This window comes from Podarcis erhardii (assembly GCF_964252035.2).
Source record: "Podarcis erhardii genome assembly, chromosome: 9".
NCBI lineage: Eukaryota > Metazoa > Chordata > Lepidosauria > Squamata > Lacertidae > Podarcis > Podarcis erhardii.
In genome coordinates, this window is record NC_138512.1 from 6066856 (window position 1) to 6087673 (window position 20818).

The 20818-nt window shown below is 40.6% G+C and overlaps 1 protein-coding gene across 6 annotated transcripts in view; it reads right to left on the minus strand.

Annotated features, from left to right (window-relative positions):
* The window catches only part of ADD1 (adducin 1), a 46326-nt gene that overhangs the window by 10126 nt on the left and 15382 nt on the right, over positions 1-20818 (minus strand). For 3 of the 6 annotated variants that reach the window (XM_081876241.1, XM_081876242.1, XM_081876246.1), the window contains exons 5-14: positions 18392-18472; positions 15753-15902; positions 14039-14182; positions 13837-13935; positions 13278-13454; positions 11813-12157; positions 8696-8797; positions 7434-7523; positions 6594-6686; positions 416-569 (exon numbers count right to left, since the gene is read on the minus strand). In XM_081876241.1, coding sequence (XP_081732367.1) covers positions 416-569; positions 6594-6686; positions 7434-7523; positions 8696-8797; positions 11813-12157; positions 13278-13454; positions 13837-13935; positions 14039-14182; positions 15753-15902; positions 18392-18472 — 1435 coding nt within the window. The remainder of the gene's footprint in view (positions 1-415; positions 570-6593; positions 6687-7433; positions 7524-8695; positions 8798-11812; positions 12158-13277; positions 13455-13836; positions 13936-14038; positions 14183-15752; positions 15903-18391; positions 18473-20818) is intronic. The other 3 variants (XM_081876243.1, XM_081876245.1, XM_081876244.1) reach the window with 3 other exon arrangements.

A 20818-nucleotide genomic window follows, 5' to 3' on the forward strand; every position in this document is an offset into this window, starting at 1 on the left:
TTCAACTTCAACATGAAAGAGCAGCTAAGTCTCCAAACTCTGTGCTTCCAGCAGAAAAAATGAACTACAGTAGCAGCAATAAATGAGTGTTTAGTTTAACATTGCTTGATTCTTATCACTGAAGTTGTCTGCAAGGTAATGTGTTGCTTGCCCTAGCCAACAAGAAGTCCACCATCGGCACTCCTCCTTTGTCTCAAGAAAGAAGCACAGCAGCAATACAGAATGTTTCTGCCAGGACCGCTCCTGTAACTGCTTGGTACATTGTGCAGGTTGGGCAAATGTCACAGTACAACCACCAAGGTATGATGAGAATCAACGCAAAGGAAACCTTTAAGGGAATCCTGGCACATTAAACTACATATCCGAAGTATATTGACACCATGGTAAGGCAAGTTAGAGTTCGGTAGACACAAACCTGACTGCCTCTGTTTCCTTTCTACTTCTCTGCGATACTCTTCTAGTTCTTGGTCTGTGAACTTGTTGAAGGGGTTTGGTCCTGTTGTGCTTACGATTACTCGTGGTTGGTACTCCTTCTCAATTATTGCCTTTGATGCTGTCACCAATTCTCCCTGTTTGGAAGAAAATAAACGTTTTTCATGAAATAATATACAGTGCACTAACAATGCCTGAGGGCTAAAACAATGGAAGAAATTATTCAAAATCTGATTAAAAAAACAAGACTGAAAAGATTTTCATTTAGAGAAAGTATGAATATCCATTTTATCACATAGTTATTACATCATGACTACATTCCGCAATAGAGCGAGACTAATGAGTTCCAAACTTGTGAAGAGTTTTCAGGTGAAAGACTGCCTAAACACATAACAAATTAATAATGGTAACAATAATAATATTCATTTAACCCATTACATGAAAACGGGCATTTCAGGGATAGCATCACACAAACATCAGTGTTTCTGCCACACTATATCCACTCTTAAGCAGCACAACAAAATATAACACCACTACACAATATTTAAAAGCACCCCTTGGGAAGCAGTGGGAACCAAACTGTTAAAAGGTTCAGCTACAAGTCCAAATTAACCTTGTCCAGAACATTCAAAAGTGGGGAGAGGCCTTCAGGGAAGGCTTTCCTCTATGGGTTTTCCTCTTGTGCAATACTGATCAGAAATTCCCTTTTACACTTCCACTGGGTGAAAAATCTTGACAAGGTCCACAGCCACATTTTAAATGTGTGCTATAGAATTACATCTTTGTCATAATTTGCGCCGGAGGCACAAAAACATTTAACGTCAGTGACCAAAGGTATCTTTATTTGGAAGAGCAGTCCCTCGTTTTTCTTTATTCTTACCCTGTGGGGAACAGAACCCATAGTCCTGCAAAGGAGGGCCCTTCTTCCAGGACGTGGACTCAAATAACACAAAAGCCGGGCTATATTGTTCTTTCACTCTTTCAGGTACTTTTAAACTTACAGAAAGAGCAAAGCTCACCAAATCATGTGGGAAAATATGTCAGTCTCAGCCACTGAAGACTATATTAGCACCCCGCACAGAAGGAAATCATTCCCAGGAAGAAACAAGATACTCAGTTCCCCCAGGAGAGATGGCAGATACATCTTGTCAGCACCTAATACTCCATGAAGGGCATATATCAGATGAGTTACAGAATTCCAGACTCTTCTGATCAGATTTCAAAGGCTCATTTCTGGCCCATATCCCCGAGTGCCCAAACCTTGTTGGAAGATACTAGATGATGCTCTTGTTGACCAGTAGAGAAATCCGATGTCTGTTCCCTGAGCTTAGATTCCAGCAGTAAAAAAAGGTGGATGAGCAGGAGAGGGAAAATAAATAAACTGTCAAAGGAGTCAGATATCAGAGGATGCTCTAATTCTGAGACACTCCCTATGGCAGTCAACTATATTTTGTCACTTTTAATATTTTATTTTATTTCAATATTTGAAGTTACACTTTGTCACTCAACAGATGTAACCCTATTCTACAATACTAATAACTAACCCAACCTTTATTTTTATAAATTATGATTACATACAACCCAGCCACTCTGGGCAGCTCCCAATCGAGTGTTAAAAACAATACAGCATTAAATATTAAAAACTTCCCTAAACAGGGCTGCCTTCAGATGTCTTTTAAAGATAGGATAGCTGCTTATTTCCTTCACATCTGAAGGGTGGGTGTTCCACAAGGTGGGCGCCACTACCGAGAAGGCCCTCTGTCTGGTTCCCTGTAACCTCACTTCTTGCAGTGAGGGAACCGCCAGAAAGCCCTCAGCGCTGGATCTCAACGTCTGGGCTGGATGATGGGGGTGGAGACACTCCTTCAGGTATACAGGACCAAGGCCGTTCAGGGCTTTAAAGGTCAGCACCAACATTTTGAATTGTGCTCGGAAATTCATATTCAGTTTCATCCTTTTAAACAAATTTCTTACTATGTTCTGCTATTCTTTTTCTGTGGACTTCACATATGAAAAGTTACTTTTTAAGTAGGCTAGAAAAGAGACATTGCACATACCTTTGTAAACCAAGAAAACTTTAATAAAAATATCAACTGGGGGGAAAAGGTAGGCTAGAAAAGGCAGTCAACTATATTGAGCAATACTACTATTAATGAAGCACTGCTAACTGGCCAGTTCATCTTGGGATAAGACCAATTCCAATGTCTTAGCTCAGCCAGGTTATACAGTGAAATGCTTGTAAGCTGTAGACCAATGTTGGGACACTGTACTGGCTTCATCAATGAACCTTTAAAAACTCTAAAAAGTCAATGGCCAAGTCTGAAGAGAAGAGCCAGGACAATGTAATTCAATGTAAAAAGATGCAAAGTAATGCCAGAAAATTCCACATATATCCTCATGGGGACTGAACTGGCAGTGACTGACCAGGAAAGTGACCCTGGGCTTGTAGGGGAGAGCTTGAGGAAGACGTTGACCCAGTGTGAAGCAGCTGTGAAAAAGGAGAATTCCATGCTATGGATCATTAGAAAAGGAACTAATAACAAATCCATCAATATCATAAAACAGAATTAGGAATACTGTGTACAGTTCTGGTCACATCACCTCAAAAGGGATATTGTAGAGGTGGAAAGGGTTCAGAAAAGGGCAGCCAAAATGATCAAGGGGATGAAGCAAATTGTGTATGAAGAAAGGCGGGGAGTGTGGTCAGCTTAGAGAGAAAACAAGCAAGAGGTGACATGATAGTAGGGTATGAAGTTACACGTGGCATGGAGCAAGTGGCTAGAGAAGTTTTTCTCCCTCTCTCGTAACACTAGAACTCGAGAACATCCAATGAAACAAGGTTGGAGGATTTGGGACCCAGAAACAAGAGTACTTCTTAGTTGAAACTATGGATCATGCCCCAGCAGGAGGTAGTGATGGCCAGCAACTTGGATGGCTTTTATTAATGGCCACGAGACATGATGGTTAGTTACACTCTGCCTCCATGGTTAGAGGTTGTATGATTCTGAATATAAGTTGCTGGAAACCCTAGCAGGGGAAAATGCTTTGCTCTTGGTCCTACATGCCAACTTCTCAAAGGCATCTGGTCAGCCACTGTGAGAACAAGATGCTGGTCCGTATTTAGCAAGACTTGGTTGCTGTTTTTAACCAAACTATAAGCATTTTACATAAAAGAACAAAAAAGTTATAATACAAACAACTTTTTTAAAACTGTAAATAAAATTATCAAGGCATGAATAAAATTAAGTTTTAAAAATTGCTGGCATCCATTTTTCTTGGGAGGCAATGGAAGAATGAACCTCCGGGGGTAAACCACTGGAGAGTTACAGCGCCTGCTGTGGCTGTATCAGAGACTGATACAGGAAAGTCATGTCTCTGGTTTCGCTGCTATAGGTGCAGCATGATGTTTCTTCTCTCTGCTCTCCTCCCAAGCAGTCGCTGCTGTGGATATGCTACCTGTCTGCCTCTGGGCAATGACATTGCCTGCAAGGGATTCCCACACAGCGGGGCTAAGGTTGCCAGCCTTCATGTCACATTTGCGGACAACTTTGTAACAGGTCTAGTGCCTGAAGTCCGACTCCAATAGAGCACGTTCTTGTGGATTCCTGCCATCTTCCATTCTGTGGATATGACCAAGTCAGTCCAGACGTCACTGAGACAGAAGTGCAAACAGGTTGTGAATGTGGCCTTAGGAGAACACATCTTTGTTTGAGACTCTGTCCTGCCATGTGATGTCCAAATCTTCCTGACCCACTGCATGTTGCCCGTAAAGCTCAACACACAAGCCTGGCAGACCATCTTGGCATTGGTCATTAGCATCACATTCACCATACCCTTTTGGAGAGGCAAGCCATTGTCATAGCTGCCTTACCAATACGTTTGTCCAGCTCAGTGTTGATGGAAAGGTTACTGGTTATGGTGGAGCCCAGGTAGACAAAATTGTCTATCACCTTAGGCGTTTGGTTACCAATGCTGACATGTGGAGCAAAAATGTTGGTCTTTGTCAGGCTGATGACAAGACCAAACGGACAAAATGGTTGACGAGTAGCGTTTCCTCAGAGTGCAGTGTCAAGACTGAGTCATCTGCAAACAACATCTCTCCGATAGGAGCCCACCACACTTTTCTTTGTGAAACGTGGAGATGTTTAGCCAGCTGAAGTATGTCAGAGCTCAGTACCCTGTGTCATAACAATCAGAGCCAAAATATCACTTTCAGAGACACAATATGGAACGCTTCAGTGATTCAACTGTGGTTTCTGGAGTGCTAGAAGCACTTTGTTGAGATCCCAGATCTTTGCTGGACAGGTGGACTAAGGAGAGTTGCTCCCTATAAAAATGGAGGATGCCAGAGCTGATAGGTTTGCTGGAACATTTAGAAAGCCCTGAGGATTCTGCAGAGGCTATTAGGCTGAAGATCTATTCAGAGTCCATCTTGTAGGAATGAGAGAAGCTGTGTAAATCCTGTGGTGTTCAGTTGCTGATCCTTCTCACACTCAGGAATGCCACCCAGGTGGACTGGCAAATTCTAGGGATATTTGGCCACCCGAATGGTGCATGGGACTTCCTCTGGCTGCCGAAACCTGAGGAACTTCTCAATCTCCAGGCTGTCAGTTGCAACCATTGAGGATTGGGTTGCTACAAAGAGCCTTAGGACAGCAGATCTGCTCTGTGAAAAAGATTCTATTCTGTGTGTGGTACAGAAATTTGGGCGTTCAGAGTTGCCAAGGCTAGTTTAGGGCCACCAGAGAACTTATTTGTGTGCCTCTTTTTAGCATGCAGAACAGGAGCAGAGTTTGAAAAGCACACAGAGAAGGCTGTCGAGGGCATTTCTGTGTCTGGAGAAGAAACAAGCCATCTTGTAGCCGGTGGCTGACACAGAGGTCCACTTCACTTTGCTGAATGCTCTAATTGACACTCTCCTAGCATGTGGAAGGCCTCTAGAAATTCTGTGAAATTAGTGTATGGCTCAAGATGTCCTCAAAAATTATGCCTACTTCTTAAATTAGCAGACTGCTATCAAGCTGTAGCATAAAGCTATCCCAAAGCAAGCAGCCCTTGACTCGACTGCAAGAAGAAGAACAAGGCTAACTAATACTTTACAACTCAACTGTCCTTCATAATATTCTATACAAATACAAACTAACAGAATCATGAAGATATCTGAAAAGCTGACAAATAAAGTACAACTAATGCATGGAACTGACTGCTTTTATTTTTCAATTTCTAGTATGATCTACTCTTGTGGCACCAGACACCTTAAAGACAAAAAAATGATAAGTCTTCATGCAATACAGTCTACTTTATGATGCAACAAATGTTATCCCAGATTGGCAGGTATATATGCACATGAGTGTAAACTCTGTGGAGAGAAATTTAAGCAGTAAGGCCTAATATTTCCCTTTCTCCACATTCATGTAGCAGAGGAGAAGAACACAACAGGGCCACGTCAGAAATGACCAAAGTGATGCTATTAGTTTGAGAAGAGCAACTTAGCGCTGATTCACATATGTGTCAATGTCTGATGTGATGCAGGCCCTTTCACTGTAACTGGACTACCTAATATAGGGGTGTGTTTGTAGAAGACTGTCCCATATGGTTACATGCCAGAAACGAGACTACTTTAAAGCTTACCGCCATGTTACATTTTATGATTTTTCACAATTTCAGAGACATGGGTTCTCATGCAAAATTTGGCCAGTACAATCTGTAAAACGACTTTAGGAAGCCAACAAATGGCTCAATCTTCAGAGGCAGTACCATTTGAGATTCATCCATATACAACACCCATTACATGAAAACAGCTACAATCATGCTTTACATATTTGTGCTGCTTTAATTTTTGGCTAAGCCTGTGGATATTTTGGGTATTACACTGATGTAACCAGGTTACTTAACAAAGATCATGCATAAACAAAACTACACTGAGAACCGTACAATTTTCCATATGGTATCCATGATCATAAAAGGAATAAGACTGACCTTATTTCTTAAAAAAAAAAAAAAATTTAATGTATCAAACATAAACACATGCATAATTTGTAGAATCGTATAACCTTTTTAACATTTACAAAGAAATATAAGCTACAACCCAGGGCAAGAAAGAGGTAGAAGTGAAAGGTAAACAACAGAACTTAGAGCAGTTATGACATGGCAGTAAGTACCTTTCTAACAGAGACAGATTTAGCGGGATTAAAGGCCTGCTCTGTGGGATCGAGCCCTTCAATTGTTTCCGTACAGTCTGAGAGGGGAGCATCCTGCAACAGTAAATTGAGTGAACAGAGCAAACCAAGCTCGGGCTTTAGATCATCAGCTTAAAGCATTATGGCATGGGATAAATATCATGCAGAAAAACAGTAAATTGTGATACAGAAGCAATGGCAATGAAGCAACATGCACCAATACACCAACCCCAACTTGAAAAATTCCTTGGCCATGATGATGACTAGTCAAACTGCATAAAAGTACAATAAAAAAAAATAACTGGGCTAGCTTTTGCATCTCTAAAATCTACTGAGTGAAGTCATTTGGTTCTATGCTTTCTCTGAAAAAGCATACATTATACCTATTTAAAAACAATAAAGGTAAGACAATATCTTCAAATGAATACGTCCTAAAAAGAAAGTTTGCAATGAAGAGTTCATTGCTGATTAAATGTACTGTAGCAATAATGGCTTTGGACTCAGCAGCTTTTTCAATACAGCTGTGACACAAAGTCTGACTAGTCAAGAGTGGGTTTTTAGCCCACAGAGAAGCAGCCTTGGTGTCTCTCATGCACTGCAACCAGCACCAAAGGCAGTATACTTGCTAATAACATGCTTCCCACTGAGTTTCTGACCCTAAACATGGTTGCAAAGACAGCAAAATGTTACCTCTAAAACTTACCTTATAAACAGTTAACTTCTGCCGATTAAAGAATAATTTCATAGTGATACATTAGGTGACAGCAGGAATGTACTATAAAGTAACTCTAAGTTTGTATTTTAAGCAGGCTATGTGCTCACCTGAACGAGGCTCCTGTCCACAACAACCCCAGAAAGAACTTGTGACTGTGGGCCAGCAGTTTTAATGTCTTGCAGGTTTTGCTCTCGGATCTGTAAACGATAAATACATTAATTGCATATGAATAACAGAGAGAACGTAACTCACCTGCCTGTGTGCACCACAATATGAGCGCCTGCATATGAACCTCGGTCAAGTTGGTTTGGATATATACGGTATCAGTTCCATCAATTACCACTGCAGGATACCATTTTTATATTTTATTACACATTTGGGACTACAAGCATCAGTCTCTCAGAAGCTTCCAGGGGTAAAAGGTAAAGAGTACCCCTGGACAGTTAAGTCCAGTCAAACTTGACTATAGAGTGTGGCACTCATCTCGCTACAGGCCGAGGGAGATGGCGTTCGCTGCAGACCATTTTCTGGGTCATGTGGCCAGAATGACTAAACAGCCTCTAGGATCCTGCACTAAACCCCAAATTTTGTGACTGCAAATTGGCAGATTTCTTTCTTTCCATAGGCTTAGTTTGAATGCATTGTTCTTGTTTTGCAAAAGGAAATCTTATGAGCAATGCAAGGGAGTATGTTCATTGCTACACCCACAACAATAAGCAAATTGTATCAAAAATTCCAAAGATCAATTCTTAGAAATAGTGCACAGACATAATATCTACCTACCTTTCTAAAATGCAAAATTATGACTTTAGGGACAGTGTGAATGGCAACATGGTTAGCTTCTTAAATATGCATTCAAAAGTAATCAGTGTTGACTTGGAAAGCCAAGGGAAGTATGAATACATGAATAGGGCGTGGGAGGGTGGGGATTGTTTGAAAAACCAATCACTATCTAAGCAATATATTTGGCACACTTAATATATGCCAGCCTTCCCAACCTGGAGCCCTCCAGAGGTTTCGGACTCCAACATCAGCCCTAGCTAATGGTCAACAATCCAAACTACCAGTAGGGGACCAGATTAAGAAAGGTGGGCTTACACCAACAACCGCAGTGCTATTCTGACCAGTTCTTGCCAACTTGAGAAAGGGATAAGAGACTGTTTAGCAAATATGGCCTGTAAGTTACTTATTACAAACTGAAAAGTCAAATCCCACATAGGAGAAATGTTTCGTCTAATTAGCACTTATATTTTTAAGGCATTTTGTCTTTATTTTTGATTCTCTTGAGATTTCAGCTATGATATAGGCGTACTTTCAATGTGGACTATAAAAAACATTCAGAGATTATAGATAGATTGCCGGTACAAACCTTGTTCCTCATTTCTTGGACTTCCTTTGGGTTAGTGTTCAATGGAACAAATAGATTTTGGACAGCAGAGGTGGCAGTTCTATGTCCATCCTCTTTAGTCCACTGTAATATCAAGAACAATTACATAAAATCAAAATTGCTGTAATGGCTAGAACATTCATAGAAGCAAGTTTACAGCACAGTAAATCATGCATATACAGAACCGAGAAATGAATCAATGACTGCCTTCCAGTATTTGTAAAGACATAACCATCTCTCAGCTTTGAAACAGCTGTTAAGCTGTAATTTTTGTAATTCAGAGCAAATATTTCAAAAAACTAAATATGAAAAGGAGTGAAGTATATCACAAGGTCCTGAAAAATGCGTCAAAAGATCTTGTTGATTTTTCTGATTGTCTATATTAACAATACTCCAAGAAATGTGAACTAGATAAAATGTTACTTTGCTATTTGTATTAACCACAGAAGGCTGCAATTCTTTGTACTTTTCTGGAAGTAAGTCTAACCATACTCAGGCCCCATCTGCACTACACATTTAAAGCTGTATCATACCACTTTCAACAGTTATGGCTTCCTCCAAAGAATCATGGGAAATGTAGTTTGCTAAGGGTGCTAAGAGTTGTTAGAGGCCACCTATTCCCCCTTCCAGAGCTGCAGTTTACAGAGTTCCCTGGGGAAAGTGATTGACTGTTAAAGCACTCTGGAAATTGTAAGAAACTCAAGTTCCCAGGATTCTTTGGGAGAAACCATAGCTGTTTAAAGTGGAATGATACTGCTTTAAATGTATAGTGCAGATGGAGGCTCAGTACAGGACTGAGCCATTAAAATATAAATCTATCAACAATGCCAAACTTCCTCGACTGTCTTTTAATTTCCACATCATTGATTCACTTCCCTGATATTTAGACACATCAAAGCCAACAGAAAGCACAAGATGACAGGAATATGAAAAGCAGTGTGATGTCAATAACCAGGTTGAGTGAACGATTCTGTACTATGAGGAAAGAGTGGGCATCACCAAAGTTTGGATTCAAAACAAAACTCAATGTAGTTTTCAGAATTGTTTTTGCACAGGCAAATAGATGGATCAGCCTAAGGAAGGAGTTTGGTGATGTCAAAATAGTTTGTATAAAGCTTACAGATTCAAAGATTACAAAAAATAAAAACCCATACACAAAGCACTTCCATGATTTCTTTACAGAAGGTTGTTTCATATGGCCAGTACATTTAGTATGTTGGAAGGCGACTTTGTGCCACAACGATCTTTTCAGCGCTCAGTCTCATAAATTATACACCAATTATTGCACAGAAAATGTACTGAACACTGAAACAAACCCGTTTAAAGATGCTATTCCCCCAAAATAATTTTAAGACAAAAGATAGCCAGAAATAGAACTCTTAAAAAAAAGCAACAGAATTTAAAAAAATGTTTTGCAAGTATGAAGTAAAAAAATGGAATGAACATGGAGCTATGGATACTCACTGATTCTTATCTTTTCACATAAAAATAACTCCAGGTTTTTATTAAAGATATTTAACAACAGTATTAAGAACCTTAGTATAACTGGTACTTTAAAAATATTTAAGAGCATTAAAAATCAAATACACAAACTGAGTAAGATTACATTGTTCTAGCAAAATATTAAAACAAGTTTATGGTTTCAAGTGATTCTTTCATTTTATACTTATTTCAGATATTCACTTCATTACATGTGTTCAAAACACACAAACTCTCATCAATATTCTTACAACATAGGGCACTAACTCTTTCTAGAATAAAAGAAGGGTTTGACAGTACTAGATATAGGATAGCAAAAGGGGAGGGAGTCACCACACAAAGAATCTCTCCTTTGGATTCCATTTTCTCCGTGGATTTTTAGATGGCACTACCTTGACTAAGAGCAACTACATTCCCCATTAATCATTCTGAAAGGGAGAAAAAAGCAACCAAGATTTAGGGGGTTTTCCACTGACAGCAAATGAAAGTATTCAAAGGAGAACAGGAGAAAGTTAACAACTTTTGAACAATATGATTTTTCATGCTCAACACTGATCTGTACTATCACTAGAATGGCTATGAAGGACTCTTATGTTCTTGTCTCAAGTTCCTACATTGTCAGCTAATGTATCAATCAGCCACTTTAAAGCCGGCATCATGCACAAAATCTGGATTTTAGAATAGAATAGTATACACTTTCACAATAAGCATTTCCAAACAGCTATCCACACGATAGCATTTGAAAACCTTTAAGTCAAGACTGAAGTGCATATTTTAACTTTGTAAACAGCAATGTTAAACGAAGTTTCCCCGAACAGTGCCTGGTGGTTGCCTGAGCTGCACTTTAGTCATGCCACACCCAGCTGGTACTAGAGGAAAGATTTTCAAATTATGGCCATCTACTTACATGCAACAATTCATGCAGAAGGCTGTGAACACTGGGAGGCTTTAGGACAGACAGAAGCATAGTGGGGAGAGCAGCAAAAGAGGTCAATTTATTAGGAAGCAAAAGGCCTTAAGAGGAAATAAAGCCTGTGGGGTTAAAACTCTCGTCATTTTTGGTAATCCACAGATCAGATAAAAGGCACTTCAATACGATCCAAATCAGGCCCACGGATTTAACTAAAATGTGGTAATTGGCCAAGTACTTAAAACAAATACCACAAATTATGAAAAGGCAGCCTGGATACAGATTCGTAGACCAGCTAAATTCTGTGTTGAGAAGTGTTCATAATTTAGACAAAAATTTAAAAACTGATTTACTTTAAGTTTTAACTAGGATATTTCCCAGAAAGTACAACCAAAACTTCTCTGATAAAAAACCATTTAAGTAACTTGAATATATAAAACAGAACCAATAAGACATTGGCTTGTTCATTTATTGTTGGCTTAGCAGTCTTAAATGTATAGCTCTCTGCACCCTTCCATTCAAATTGCAATGAGAACGCAGGTCTAAATTTCATTACTAGAGCATATTAGAAAGGAATGTTTCAAGTGAAGCCAGATTAGACAGGAAAGAGGGAGGAGTTAATGTTGTATTTTATTCCCAAAGCCTCACAGTGCCTGCCACCCAAAGTTGCTCTACATCATCTAACTATGAACAGTAAGGTAGGCACAGACCAAGCAGTTGGTAATACAGCTTGGCACGCAGACACCGGACGAGAGAGACTGCAGCAAGGGTTTCACGTGATCGTGTGTAATGTTCGTCCACACCTTAGTCTTCGACTTGGGGCTGCCGCCATTCTGCCCTTCTTCAGAAGCATCATCTCCTCGGCCAGAATTCAACCACCTTGTCTTCTCTCGTTGCTGTTTCTGAAAACTATGCCGCAGAGGAGAACAGGTGCCCGAGTCCCCATCGCTAGCAAAAGAATACCCCGTGACACTAGCAGGGATTTCCACGTCACTATATTTTTTAGATTTCTCTCTCAAAGCAGGGCATCGATAGGGGTAGCCAGTTCTGTAACCCTAAGGAAACACCATAGCAGAACACTGTCAACATGGCCTCAAAACCTACCCGTTAAACAAATTTACTGACACAGCCATTATGGAAACATTTATACATGCATGCCAAGTTCTGCCCTTGAGTATCTTTGCCATTTTGGTGATCTGAGTTCACACAAATACATCAAATTACGAAACATGCTTTGAAGCACTTTAATTATATTGGCATGCCCATGTGTGAATCAGTATTATGTCAGTCCAAAGCTCCTTTGAACGAAACAAGTACAGTTTGCATTTAAGAGTAATAAATATGAACTAGAACATATGTCCAAGTCTCAGTTCTTCTCTTCTATGATATAAAAACACAAGGCATCCAAGTGACCACTTGTAAACTGGGCAATGCCAATTGAAAAAAAAGATCAGGAGGAGGCTGGGAGTATCAGACTCTGTTAAAGAACACAGAATGAGAATTTGAAGGTCTGCCTGTCTCCACCTGTGCCTGCCCACCTTCAGTAGAAACTCTTCTCCAGATGCCCCTGTCACCTGAGGTGCAGTAGGTGGCTACCACGGAAAAGGGCCTCTTTGGTGGTGACCCTCTAATTATTATCTACTTGCATACCATCACCAGTGTGCATTACTGAATCCTCCCACTAGGGAAGTTCACCTGGTGTGTATGCTAATGCCATTTCAGAAACAGGAGAAAACCTTATTTGTCGAAGCTTTTTAGTTGTTTAAATTTAATCTGGTTTATTTTTTTCTCTTTTAGAATTATATTGCTTCGTTTCTGTTCTGTTTTTAAATAATCACCCTGGAATATTGTTTGAAGGGTGTGTTACACATTTTAAAAACCCATAAATAATAATAATGCTGAATTACTGCAAGTCTACAGCAATTTTGTTTTGTTCTTGCTATAAAGGAGATCAGGGTACAATACAGTTAAGGACGAGCCTCTTGGCAGCTGCCATTGGAGATGGAGCTCCACAACCTACTCCTGGCATTCTCAGAAAGTGCTTTTCTTCCTAGACTTATTTGTCCTTTAATTATGTACATTGTCTAAACAGAAATGAAACCCTTGAGACCATTAGCATATGTTACAAGATCTTTCTGATGCTAAAAATCAGATGAATAGTAGATTTTCTCTTACCAAATTATCAAGCATTCGCATAAGAGCTTCAAATTCCTGCTCTCCAGTCTGCCATTTGAGGTAAGATGCTGTCCCCTCCCCTGCTAGAGGCTCATGACCACGAGACTTAGCCTTGTATTTTCCAGGGTCCAAGAGCACTAAGTTGTCTGCCCCCCCTGAACTGGCCAGAGTACGTACCTTAAAGTAATCAAAACAGATAAAAGTTTCTGTGATATTGAATAAATCAAACATATTTCAATGTCTAATCAATAATTATGCTAAATGTTTCATTACAATGTCTCTAATCAAAGTGCCATTTAATAATAGCAATAATATTTATTTTTTTATATGCCACATCTGGCCGGGTTTTAAAGATAAAACTACTAATCCAATAAATTTAATTCAACATTACCATTCACTTACAGTGCTAAAATAAAAACCTGCCATATAGTTTCAGCAAATAAATCTTTTCATTACACTGTCTGCTATACGCATTACCAGCCTGAGTTTTTTAAAACTGATGAAGATAAATAAATAAATAATGAGGTTAAAAAACAAAAAAACAATTTAGCATGCTTACTTGGATCTCACAAGCAACGACCAAATTATGAATATAGTAGAAAGCCTCTTCCACGCTTTCTCCAACTGATACCAAACCATGATTTCTGAGTATGAGAACCTTGGAGAGGAGATAAAGAAAGAAAGTGATGCACAAGTAAGAAGAAAAACAAAACAGACTTTCTGCTTGCCTTTTGCGCCTTAGATAACGTTTGGACACTGACCTTGCTTTTGGGGCCCAGATTCTTCTGAATCAACACTTTCTCCTCCTCATCTACAAGAATCCCATGGTAATCATGATAGGTTACTTCCCCAAGGGACAGTGCCTCTGGAGAGATTGGCAAGAGACCACTTTTCATTGCTGACACCTAAGAAGATGACAACAGGTTTCATAAATAGACATTTACGAAGAAAAAGAAATTCTTGGCAGAAGGATGACAGTATGGAGAAAGGCCCCTCCTTCAGGGCTAGGAAGGCAGTCTCCAAATTTCACTGCCAGAAGAGGCACTCCTCTCATCAACCCCTAAACTAGGTTTGGGGAATCTTTGGCCCTCCAGACGTTTAAGAACTACAACTCCAATCACCCCTTGCTATTGGCCATACTTACTAGGGTTGATGGGAGTTGTAGTTAACAAAGTCTGAAGGGTCAAAGTTCCCCATGCCTGCCTTAGACAAACTCTAAAAATGACCAAAACCTGACCTAAGGAGGCAAAATATGAAAATGAAGAACCTCCAGTGGGATGAAATAGAAATACCGCAAACTTTGCAGGCCCATGCACAGTGAAGCAGAGAGAGGAAGTAGGAAATAGACAGGAGCTGGTTCCTCAGATAAAATAAGATCAAAACTTTGTCTATTACAAGAAAGGGGCACCAATTTCAAGCCATGCTGATTTGGATAGGGATCAGGTTCCACACCTTACATGTGCACCTGCTATGTTAGCTGTGCAGCTACATACACCTGCCAATGAGACCTGCAAAGGGCTGGCCACTTCTGGATCTGGCCCTCTGCCCCAAAGTGGTTCCTCACCCTTGTCCTAATGGAATAAAACATATCTGTGGTAGACAGAACACACAGAGAGACTCTGTTCTACTTAATGATGTAAGCAGACAACTCCATTTGCAGAAAGTTGGTAAGATACAGGGCAGCATACCTGCCCTCCTGAATAACAGAAATTAAGCAGTTAGTGTAGATCAGGCATGCCCAACAGGTAGATCACTGAATGTCTGCGGTAGATCACTGATAGATCCCCCAACCCCCCCAAAAATGGGCTTTCCTCCTTCCTAAAAAAAAAAGCTCAACAGCTTTGACCTGAACCCCCAAAAAGGGGGTAGTTCACTGCCAGTTTTTAACTCTGTGAGTAGATTGCAGTCTCTTGGGAGTTGGCCACCCCTGGTATAGATTTTCCATTTCTCTCCTCAAATAGAAGAGGACAGCTAGCATAGGAATGTCAAAAACAAATGCATCCCAGGATGTAAACCCTAATTTCATTAATCCTCTAAGACAGATTCTTTTGGGGTGCATAGTCCTCTGCAGAACACAACTCCCAAAGGCCCCATCAGATGAAGCAAATGTGTCAATTTTTTCTAGAAGGCTGTTGTGTTGAAGATTAGGGTAATCTGTTCTTCCGACCCAAGACTGACCAAGAAGACACAGTGTCCTATGCTGGGTGATGGCGTCTTGACCTTCCTACACAGTGCTTTCAAGTTTATCTCCAGAGTAAACACAAAGAATTTTAAATATGAAAATTTATTTCTCTTAGATACATTTAGGGTTTATTTTCTGTATTTTAAAAAGCTTTGTAATTTCTACCCCTCAATGCCCCTACTTTTCTGGATTGGGAAATAAGTACCCCATGTGTTCTTTCTCCTCCTGGACTGGTGCAGTGCAGTACTTTACATGGAATTTCCCCACCACTAGAGGAAGAAGGAACTTCTTACCGCTGCTCCTGCCGGCGTGTGAATATGAACGATGCACTTAATGTCAGGGCGAGCTGCATAAATAGCCGAGTGCAATGTGAAGCCAGCCTGATTAACTCCCAAATTAGTGCTTCCACGATCAACAACATCACCTTGAATATTTATTTTAACCTGGTAACATAAAATAGCATTAATTCTAGAAATGAGCCTACTGTCCTATTGCAGGAGAGAAACAGGCTCAATATTTTCAAATCCCCCTCAATGAAAACAAATACAGTGGTGCCCCACAAGACGAACGCCTCGCAAGACGGAAAACCCGCTAGACGAAAGGGTTTTCTGTTTTGGAGGTGCTTCGCAAAACAAATTTCCTATGGGTTTGCTTCGCAAGACAAAAATGTCTTGTGAGTTCCTATGGGTTTTTTTTTCCCCTCCCCCCCCTTTTTCTAAGCCGCTAAGCCACTTATCTGCTTATCCGCTAAGCCGATAAGCCGCTAAAAGCCGCTAATAGCACTAATCTGCTAAGCCGTCAATGGGCTTGCTTCGCAAGATGAAAAAAACGCTAGACAAAGAGACTCGCGGAACGGATTAATTTCGTCTTGCGAGGCACCACTGTATAAGATGGATACAAAAGCAGCAGTCACATCAAATAAGGAGAGGAACAAACCAGTTGATCAGTCGCTCACCAGAGCACCCTACCCCCTCTGGCAAGTACCCCCAGGAGGGGGGGGCAAGGGGCTTCTTTCCCCTTGCGTTGGGCTTTCACAAGGGGTGAAAGCAGCAGGGAGATGCTGCTGGCAGTTTCTCTTCTTGTGGGGAAAACGGCAGGGGGGGGAGTGCCCCTCACTCCCACTGAAAAGGCTTTTACAGGGGTTTATTTTATGCTACTCTTCGAAGGTGTTTACACAAATACATTAGAAATATTTTGCATTGCAAGCATAGTTCTGTATTATGGTGGAATGTAGGGGAGGAAAACGAACACCTAATTTTAATCGTCAAAGTATTTGGGCCCAGATAATGAAAAATCACCACATTCTCTCAATATATCTGAGTGGCTGTGCTGAGCTTGTAGAAAGGTTTGTTGAGATTAGAGGGGTTTTTTAAGAGGCCCAAGATCCATGGAATGACTACAGCCAACTAGAGACTTTACAGACAGATAATATGCTTTTCAGAATTATTTGCATCTTTATAGGTTTTCACATATTCTTTTATTTGATGATGAAAAGAACAGTAATCATGTTGAAAGCAGGATTAAAATGTCATTCATAACACCTCAAACATTTGTGCAATTTAACATTAGAAGGATTTTGCAACTTTTTAGGAGTTCTTACCATTTTCATATTAACACTATTGGAAAGTTTATTTTTTTAAAAAAGAAATGTTTTAAAAAACATGTCTTAGGCTGCATTCACGCATGGGGTGTGTATTGCATTAGTGCTTCTGTCCTGACCTCCTAATGTTCTTCTCGCAATGCAGTACCTGTATGTTAAGGAAAGTGTTTATTGAGTTAAATTCACATGAGTTGGTGATGCTGGCTCATGCCCCACAATGCACCTGGATGAATCTGGTTCCTCTCTTATGCATGTTACTGGACAGATTTGGCAAGTAAGTTCGTGTATGAAAAGGCTCAGGTTACTGCGCACAGTGAGGGTCCACAGTGAGAGTCGTGGTAAGAGATTGCAGGACATTTAGAGAAATGCCAGTAATGAACTGCTGTGTGAATGCAGCACAAATAATTTACCAGTAAAACCAGCACTCTTTGAGTGATCTTATTTGCTGTCTAATATACAGGTTCTGGTCTGTGCAAACTAACATCTTGAAAACTTCCAGAACTTTAGAAACCGGGTTCTCACACTTCCCCATTCCTGGGATGGGGGTGGGGACGGACCCTGAGCTACGTAGGAAAGGATGCAGCATCTAAATCTCAAGTGTTCAGCAAACAAGAAAAAGGAATGAGTATAATTTACAAGGAGGTGATCCTAACTCTCTACTTAACTAATTTTACCTCCCAAAAACACAGGTGGTGAGATGCTGTTCAGGCAGTGGTCAAAGGAAGACTACAGGGTAGTAGTCTTACTTGCTCTTACCACATGGGGTCTGCCCACTCAAAGGAAGGGACAAGTACTAGATCCTATTTTCTAAAGTGCTAGGAGTTTTAGATGCTTCTTTGCACAGGCGCACAACCCACTGCTATGACTACATAAATACCACAAAGAAATAGCTTGCAAACTGACTGTAGGGAAGAACTTGTTACAAATTCAACATCATCATCATCATCATCATCATTATTATTTTGCAGATACAGGAAAAAGGAAACATTGTCAAGTCAGCTCATATTAATAATAAAAATTGTCCCATCAATCTTGATTTAAACATATATTGTCCAAATGGCTGCTCAAACAAGATGGATGATTATAAGATTAAAAGTTTAAAAGTAGAAAGTGCAGAATACCCTTGCACATAAGAGATGGAGTGATTAAATACTACAGTCCCAATCCAAGGTCAGTTGTGACCAAATTATATTGATAGCAACTGGCCTTAAGTTACTAATGACTAACTTGTTCCATTGCCTTTAATAGTGCTCTGTCACATCTAAATGGAGCTGTATTGTGATCCGATGTTCAGGATTCTGATTTGTTTGAACAAAAGAGTCTTTCACTTACCAGACTGGATGCAGTAACTTCACTATAGAGAAGCCCAAAAGGCACAATGAGAAAGTGTTCCTGCTCTGAATTTACTCTGACCTACAAAAAAGACCAAGAAAAAAGAATGAAAACTGAGTATGTAGAAACAAGGAAACATCACTTTAAATAACTGATTTACAAAAAAGACAAAATCTAGACATTGCAAAATGCATATAATTCAGATGCACTGGAAAAAATCATTATTACACATAGTAGTAGTAGGATCTAAAAGTGTATTTCCTGCCCTTCACCAACAGCTCTCAGGGCTTGTTACAATTAGAACAATTTAAACAGATGGAAATAGCCACTCCTAGCCACTGAGGCCACCAGGGCCTCAAGTGACCATGTTGGATCCAGGAGTATCCTAATAATAATAATTATTATTATTATTTATTATTTATACCCCACCCATCTGGCTGGGCTTCCCCAGCCACTCTGGGTGGCTTCCAAAAAAATACTAAAACACTACAATACATCAAAGATTAAAAGCTTCCCTAAACAGGGCTGCCTTCAGATGCCTTCTAAAAGTCTGGTAGTTGTTTTTCTCTTTGACATCTGGTGGGAGGGCGTTCCACAGGGAGGGCGCCACTACCGAGAAGGCCCTCTGCCTGGTTCCCTGTAACTTGGCTTATCGCAGTGAGGGAACTGCCAGAAGGCCCTCGGTGCTGGACCTCAGTGTCCGGGTAAAACGATGGGGGTGGAGACGCTCCTTCAGGTATACTGGAACGAGGCCGTTTAGGGCTTTAAAGGTTAGCACCAACACTTTGAATTGTGCTCGGAAACGTCCCCAAGCAACAAACCTGCTTCTTCCAGGGGAGTGTAACCCCATCTAGAACAGACTGTCTTCCCACCTCCTGGACTTGAGAACTTGGAACATAAGTACATGTAAGAATACACATACTTTGTTTTCACGATACATGTTGGAACATCAATGCTTTCACACTCAGACTACCAACATTAGTGAGAGTTTAGACCAGACTTTCCCAACCTGGTGCCCTCCAGATGTTAGATTACAATTCCCATCAACTCTAACCATTGGTCACACTGGTCTGGCTAATAGAAGTTGTCATCTCTGGGCCATAATGCCTATAGCACGATGACAATTACCAGCTCTGAGAGTGAAGGGCAGTGAGATCCACGAGATCAATTCTCGTGAAGATCAATTCATAGTGATCAATTCAAGTGAGATCAATTCATAATTCCTATGAAGTTCTAATGAGAAGTGAAGGGACTCTAGAAAGGTCCAGAATAGACATGTCACTTAATTTTGAACCTATGAACATTCCCAAAGCAGCCACTATTTACGTTTATCCTGCAGTCTCAAATCTAATCAGCAAAACTGGTGTGAACAGGAAGAAAAAACCCTTTGCACACAAGAGAACTCTAACTTCATTCATGAAGTTTCCATCTTCTTCTCTACCTCAATGCCAAGTGGCTAGTTAAGAGATTTGACACAGCCTTTTCAGCAGACTACTTCCAGTTTGTAGGAATTGGGGTAATGGCCAAGTTTCAAAAAACATGCCCAACCGAACTCCTTCCTTCACCTGCAGCAATGTGGGGGTGAATATGGCTGTGAACTGGAATTAGAGGACCAGTTCATTCTTCCCCCATCAAAGCAGATGGCTTTTAGCCAACCTTAAATTAAGAGGAAGAGTACTTCTAACTAAATGAACATTTCTAACATACACATCTACCCTCTGCAATACCCCTGGAAACTAAGTGTTGAGGGTGGGAGACTTTCACCGCCAGGCAATGGACAGGAGTGATTTCATATAAGTATGAAATAGCCTGGGAGGAAAGACACTGGAGAATGTGACAGATCCTCTAAAGTAATCTCCTGCGAGGAAATCCTTGAGGCCTTCACCTTTGAAGTGTTACACCCCTCTCTTACATTTTACACTTAGTTGAGATCAGGGCAGGGTGTGGGTCTGTCACTCACATGGCCCAGAGGATGAGCCAACAACAAACAGCACCAAGCATATGGCAAAGGACTGCAGGCTTACGCTCTGTCTGCCCAACCAGAAGTCAAAGGTGGGAAAGACAAAACTGACCTGCAGCCTCCTCTCAAAGCCTCGTTTCTTTCTAATTGGGACACTGCCTCTCTCCATCTCTCTCTGTTGCTGGCTCCAGCAGGCAGGCCCAAGAAGGGAAAAGTGCCAAACACTTTCCCCATGAATTGCTTCACAAATCACATCTAAGGTATGCTCACAAAAGTGTAAAGTGTGAGTAAGACAAATCTGTTTTTGAAAACATGCACATCCTAATACAGTGGTGCCCCGCAAGACAAATGCCTCGCAAGACGAAAAACTCGCTAGACGAAAGAGTTTTCAGTTTTTCGAGGTGCTTCGCAAGACGAATTTCCCTATGGGCTTGCTTCGCAAGACGAAAACGTCTTGCGGGTTTGCT